The 6,289-nt window shown below is 37.5% G+C and overlaps 1 protein-coding gene across 2 annotated transcripts; it reads left to right on the top strand.

Annotated features, from left to right (window-relative positions):
• The first annotated feature begins 336 nt into the window (after positions 1–336).
• On the top strand, positions 337–6,010 carry LOC100777586 (probable methyltransferase PMT26). Of its 2 annotated transcripts, none has more exons than XM_003523173.5 (10): positions 337–457; positions 627–686; positions 1,317–2,377; positions 2,463–2,612; positions 3,694–3,964; positions 4,295–4,405; positions 4,492–4,666; positions 4,872–5,144; positions 5,249–5,443; positions 5,551–6,010. In XM_003523173.5, the coding sequence occupies exons 3-10, from the start codon at positions 1,349–1,351 to the stop codon at positions 5,777–5,779; spliced, it is 2,433 nt and encodes an 810-aa protein (XP_003523221.1). In that variant the 5' UTR covers positions 337–457; positions 627–686; positions 1,317–1,348; the 3' UTR covers positions 5,780–6,010. The 2 variants fall into 2 exon arrangements, with proteins under 2 accessions (XP_003523221.1, XP_014630352.1); XM_014774866.3 differs by having other exon boundaries at positions 404–511.
• The last annotated feature ends 279 nt before the right edge of the window (positions 6,011–6,289 follow it).

The raw sequence follows: 6,289 nt of genomic DNA, 5'->3' as shown, positions 1-6,289 counted from the left end.
AGCAGAAATTACATTTACAGCAGGTGTCCCGTAGTCTTATTGGATTTGGCTTTACTATTGTTTCTTTTCAATGTTGTCCATATCACTATTAAATTAAATATTTACTCTATTATTATTTTAATGAAACAACACATAGACAATATAAAAAAATACAGTAAAAAAGTCAAATTCAGTCTTATTAGCGTCTGTTTTGTACCCTCTTTTTCAAACTATTAATTTTATTTTGTAAATAAAATTCTCAAATCTCACTCCTCGAATATTTTATTTCGTCGGCAAATTCCAAACGAAATTAATTCAATTAAAATGAAATTAGGCATCGTCATTTGGCAGCAGCGACCAGCTACTAAACTCTCTGCTAGTATTTAAATATCACTAAACTCGCCACAAGCTTTCACTTCACACTTGTCTTGTGTCTACAATGGACATATAGCATTTTCCCCTTCCCACTCAGATCCAGGTACTCGCTCTGACTCTTCCGCTTCAGATCCTCATCCTGTTCTTCCTTTTTCGCGTTGCGTGTCTTCTGCTTCTCACACTTAACGCGTTTTCTTTCTTTCTTTCTTTCTTTTTTTTTTTTTGCTCCGAATCAAACTTAACTTTATCTTCTTCTCTCTCTTTTCTTCCAGTGATCGTTTTTTGAGCCAACGGTGCTGATTCGTTCGCGCGGAATCTTGCTCGGCGTCGGCGTAAGTTTCATGCCACTGTTCTGTTTTTCCTTAGATCCGTGTGATTGTTGTTTGTTTTAATCGATTTTTCCAGACTCTGCGCCGAGAAGAAGTCTTTACTACAAAACAAAGCGTTTATTGTATTGCAAACGCGAAAATGATTTAGTACTTGTTTTCTTTGAGTGATTGAAAGGTAGTTCAATGTATTCAATTTTCCTAGCTTGTGCACAGGACTGGAAAATCGTTATTCAATGAGTTGAATACGTGGTAGTCAGCATTTTGCTTCGTTTTGAGAATCTGTGTCGGTGTTGGATTTTGCTGATTAATGTCATCACATTCAAAAGATGCGAAGTGGTTTTCTTTCAACTTTGAAGTGTGTAAACGTTATGATCCGTTTAGTTCGTACTCTGGTTTTATAATCTTAGCTTTTATTTGATGTAGTTTCCCACTCCTTTGGGTTTTACTGATTGGATTTTAGTATTGAATGCATTTTATATTTTCAAGACATTAAATGCATTTAATTTTTTTAATAGTTGGAAGATTTGTAGGAGGATATTTGGGTTGTCTTTGATCTTGTTAACTAGGCTTGCACCAGCAGTTTGGTGTAGCTCTTTGTAAGTGGTGTTTAATGCTTGTTTGGTTTGTGACCAGGTGTAAGTCATCTGTGAATTCCCTTGGGCAAGATGGCTTTGGGGAAATATGCTAGAGTAGATGGTAGAAGATCGTCGAGTTGGTGTTCAACGGTGACTGTTGTCATGTTTGTGGCTCTGTGCTTGGTTGGGGTTTGGATGATGACATCATCTTCAGTTGTTCCTGTGCGTAACGGAGACGAAGCCCAGGAGAATAAGAACCAAGTGAAAGAACAAGCAGAGGTGAAAGAAGCAGTGAGTGAGGTCAGCAATAGCAATACGCGGCAGTTTGAAGATAATCCAGGTGATTTGCCTGAGGATGCAACCAAGGGGGACAGCAATGTAACCTTTGAAGACAACTCAAACTCTTCAGATAAACAAGAGAAGTTGGAGGAAAATCCTGTAGAGAGGTCTTCTGATGATACAAAGACAGAAGACGTGGATGATAAGAAAACTGAGGAGGAAGGTTCTAATACAGAAAACGAATCAAACTCAGACTCTGTGGAAAATAACAAAGACAGTGATGAGACTTCCACTAAGGAATCTGATTCTGATGAGAGTGAGAAGAAGCCTGATTCTGATGATAACAAGAAGTCTGATTCAGATGAAAGTGAAAAGCAATCTGATGACTCTGATGAAACAACAAATACTAGGATAGAGGAGAAGGTGGAAGAAAGCGATAACAAGGAATCTGATGAAAACTTTATTGAGAAGAATACAAATGATGATACCAAACAGAAGACTTCAAAGGAGGTATATCCTTCTGGGGCTCAGTCTGAGCTTCACGAAGAAAGTACTACAGAAACTGGGTCTTGGTCAACTCAGGCAGCAGAGTCTAAGAATGAAAAGGAGTCTCAAGAATCCTCCAAGCAGGCAACTGGATACAAGTGGAAGCTTTGCAATGTCACTGCTGGTCCTGATTTTATCCCATGCCTTGACAACTGGAAAGCTATTAGGAGTCTCCGGAGTACTAAACACTATGAACATCGAGAAAGACACTGTCCTGAAGAACCTCCTACCTGCCTTGTTCCTGTTCCTGAAGGATATAAACGCCCAATTGAGTGGCCTAAAAGCAGAGAGAAGGTAGAAACCGACTCAAATCTTGTCAATTATCGTTCTCTGTCTGACCGTTTACCCGTTCATAAAGTAGCAAGTTTTTCTCCTGCAGATATGGTATTACAATGTTCCACACACAAAGCTTGCTAAAGTTAAGGGCCACCAGAATTGGGTGAAAGTTACGGGCGAGTACCTTACTTTTCCTGGTGGTGGAACCCAATTCAAACATGGGGCACTTCATTACATTGACTTTATACAAGAGGTAATATATATACACATACATGTGTGTGTGTGTGGGTATGAAATTTGACTTTAATCTGTTGCTTTTAATAATATGTCCATAAATATGTAGATCTGTATGTATGACTTATGCTGCATGTTCCATAAATTAAAATTATGTGTTCTGTCACAATTGCAGTATCCACCAATCATATTTTATCTGCCTTTGAGCAAGTTTCCCATCCAATTTTAAATTTTGCATCTTCGATCTGCTTATTTCTTTGTCTCGCTAATTTCCTCATTCAAATACAACTTTAGAAGAAATATAACAAAAAAAATAAGGGAGGATGAGGATGCTGTTGTTATATATGCCAGAATATGACTTGTATATGCTTTAGTATTTATGATGCATTCAGACATTTTGACCAATACATAGACAATTTAATCTCTAATTTGACCTGTTCCTTAAAGGGGAAAAAACATTTCACAGATAACTGGTATGAGTCTTACAATTTCATACAAATCAGGACCAGCAGTGACATTGCAAAACAAATTATAATAATGTCATGGCAATTCTATACAAATCTTGTAGATCTAAAGATTATGGGAGGCATCTCATAGATAACTGGTACGAGTCTTACAATTTCATATGATACAGTTGACAATGACATAATTCTGATTGTTTTCCATTGTCTAGCATGGAGATTAGATTTGAATTGGTAGGAATTGCACATTGGGTTCTCACCAGGAAAGAAACAAATAGTAAACATGATAAAAAATGGCAGTACGGATGTATGACCATGGTATTTTAATTTCGATGAACTTAAAAGTTCTACAATGACCTTCTGTGCTAATTGTCAACAGAGGAAATTAAGTTACATAGGATGATAAACCTAGCCCCCACTTTTATGTTAACCAGGACAAGTCCACGCATATAGGAAATTAAACACATGGTGCATTGGGAGACAACCAAAACTTGACACAGAATAGCTATACCATTTGATGTTCTTTCTCAATAGTAGAAGCCTTATGCTTTCATCTTAGAATTGGTCTGGGTTTTTATAATTTGTTTACTTGATGTTGTTGAGTATTTTATCTAATAGGGCTTTGGTGATACATTACAGACTGAACCTGACATTGCTTGGGGCAAACGCACGCGCGTTATACTAGATGTTGGATGTGGTGTTGCCAGCTTTGGAGGTTTTCTCTTTGATAGAGATGTACTTGCAATGTCATTAGCACCAAAGGATGAACATGAAGCTCAGGTACAATTTGCACTTGAAAGGGGGATTCCTGCTATATCTGCTGTGATGGGCACAAAGAGGCTTCCCTTCCCTGGGAAAGTATTTGATGTAGTCCACTGTGCACGATGTAGAGTTCCGTGGCATATAGAAGGTATTCCAATTACATAACTTTTATTTTGGTGATAAGATGAATTCCTTATATAGCATTTTCTAAACCATATTCATTTTAGCCATTTAGATTATAAGATAACATATTGATGTAAAATACATGTGAGTGCAACGAGCTTTTTTATTTAAGAGCCCTTTTTTTTTGGGGGGGGGGGATGGGGACTTTTTTTTTAACTAAAACAAAAGACATTTGATGAAATCCATTTGTTTTTAATTCTCAAGGAGGCTAACAGTTACAAGAATCATCAATTTCCTAGTTACTGTAATTACAAGATTTGATTAGTCTATTTACATTATTATTGTCCAATTGCAGGTGGTAAACTTCTTTTGGAGCTAAATAGAGTATTGAGACCTGGAGGTTTTTTTGTATGGTCTGCTACTCCAATTTATCAGAAGCTTCCTGAAGATGTTGAAATATGGAAGGGTAAATTATAGCTAGACTTATATATGGCACTCTTGTGCATTTTAATGTAGGTTTTTAATCCTGATGTGTTATGAATTTATTTGCAGCCATGAAGACACTAACAAAAGCCATGTGCTGGGAAGTTGTGTCGATCAGCAAGGATCAAGTAAATGGAGTAGGTGTAGCTGTATACAAGAAGCCAACTTCTAATGAGTGTTACGAGCAACGTTCAAAGAATGAGCCACCGCTGTGTCCAGACTCTGATGATCCTAATGCAGCATGGTATTTTATCATTAACTGACTTTTTTCTTCTTCAACCAAAACAGAAAAGAAAGAGTTTTTGACTTAGTTAATTGCTGAAGTAATCTTTGACTGTGACATTATGAGAAAGCCTTAAAATAAAGTGGCATATTCATTTTATATCCCCCTGCCTTCTCTCTAAAGTTTCATTATACATACATGCAATCTAATCTCTTCGGTGTGACAGGAACATTAAATTGCAAGCTTGCATGCACAAAGTGCCAGCTAGTTCAAAGGAACGAGGCTCAAAATTGCCTGAGCTGTGGCCAGCCAGACTGACCAAAGTGCCTTATTGGTTGTTGAGTTCCCAAGTTGGAGTTTATGGAAAGCCAGCCCCTGAAGATTTCACTGCTGATTATGAACACTGGAAACGTGTAGTGTCCCAGTCTTATCTAGATGGGATGGGAATTAAATGGTCAAATGTGCGCAATGTCATGGATATGAGGTCTATCTATGGAGGGTGAGCTAAAGTCACTGTTTTGATTTTCGATTGTTACTCTGACTTATATTTGCACTTGCTAATATGTCCTTTGTTTGACATCTTTCACCGTTTGTGGTTTCCAGATTTGCTGCAGCTTTGAGAGATTTGAATGTTTGGGTCATGAATGTGGTTACAATAGACTCCCCTGATACTCTTCCCATTATTTTTGAACGAGGTCTGTTCGGTATATATCATGATTGGTGTGAATCATTTAGCACCTATCCTAGGACCTATGATCTCCTCCATGCTGATCATCTGTTTTCAAAGCTTAAGAAAAGGTGCAAATAACTAAATTTCATTTGTCATTCACCACCAGCAAACTTTTGGTTATCTGATTAGTTTAAAACTGTTACTCTGGTTTTGCTAATGCTTTTTGGTCATTCAGGTGCAATTTGGCAGCTGTAGTGGCCGAGGCTGATCGGATTCTTAGGCCTGAAGGAAAACTTATTGTTCGTGACACTGTGGAGATCGTTGAAGAGCTTGAGAGCATGGCTAGGTCTATGCAATGGAAGGTTCGCATGACTTACTCCAAGGATAAGGAGGGCTTGTTATGTGTGGAGAAGTCCAAGTGGCGACCTAAGGAGCAGGAAAAGCTCGAGTATGCTATTGTTTAAGCCTGGGATGAGATTCCCAAATTCTTGGGTTTTTTGGCTACTCGAAATTCCTGTGTAACTGTGCTTCCACTATGAGTCATATGTATCATGTTAGTTAGGAATATCTACGTATTCTTCTTTTTTCCTGTTGGGTATTAATTTTGATATCCTTTATTTATATTTATTAAATTGGTGTCCTCTGTTGTAACATGGTGCCATAGCATGAAGGAAATTTGATCGCATTCTTGCAAATGTAGAGGCCATTGGGTTATATAATTATAAGCGTTGTAATAGTTGACAATTTTGAATATTCACTTCACCAGAAATGGTCATATTAATCTATATTATAAAGCTCTGACTTTAGACTGGCTGATTTTACCGGTGAATCGGTCAGGCAAATTGGTTTGGTCTATACATAATGTCGATCAGATGTGCTTCTAAATTGGCACAAACTATAGGCATGTTTTAGTGAAATAATGGTTAATTAGCTTATTGAATCATAATCGGATGAGTCAAATAACATGAAAAATG

Source organism: Glycine max, chromosome 4, assembly GCF_000004515.6.
Source record: "Glycine max cultivar Williams 82 chromosome 4, Glycine_max_v4.0, whole genome shotgun sequence".
Classification (NCBI taxonomy): domain Eukaryota; kingdom Viridiplantae; phylum Streptophyta; class Magnoliopsida; order Fabales; family Fabaceae; genus Glycine; species Glycine max.
The sequence above is the reverse complement of the archived record's forward strand: the minus strand, read 5'-3'. Positions and strand labels throughout refer to the sequence as shown.

Coding starts and splice junctions, on each gene's coding strand:
- LOC100777586 (XM_003523173.5), top strand. CDS start 1,349: ATGGCTTTGGGGAAATATGCTAGAGTAGATGGTAGAAGATCGTCGAGT. Junction 4,406..4,491: donor AGATGTTGAAATATGGAAGG/GTAAATTATAGC, acceptor ATTTATTTGCAG/CCATGAAGACACTAACAAAA. Junction 4,667..4,871: donor GATGATCCTAATGCAGCATG/GTATTTTATCAT, acceptor TCGGTGTGACAG/GAACATTAAATTGCAAGCTT.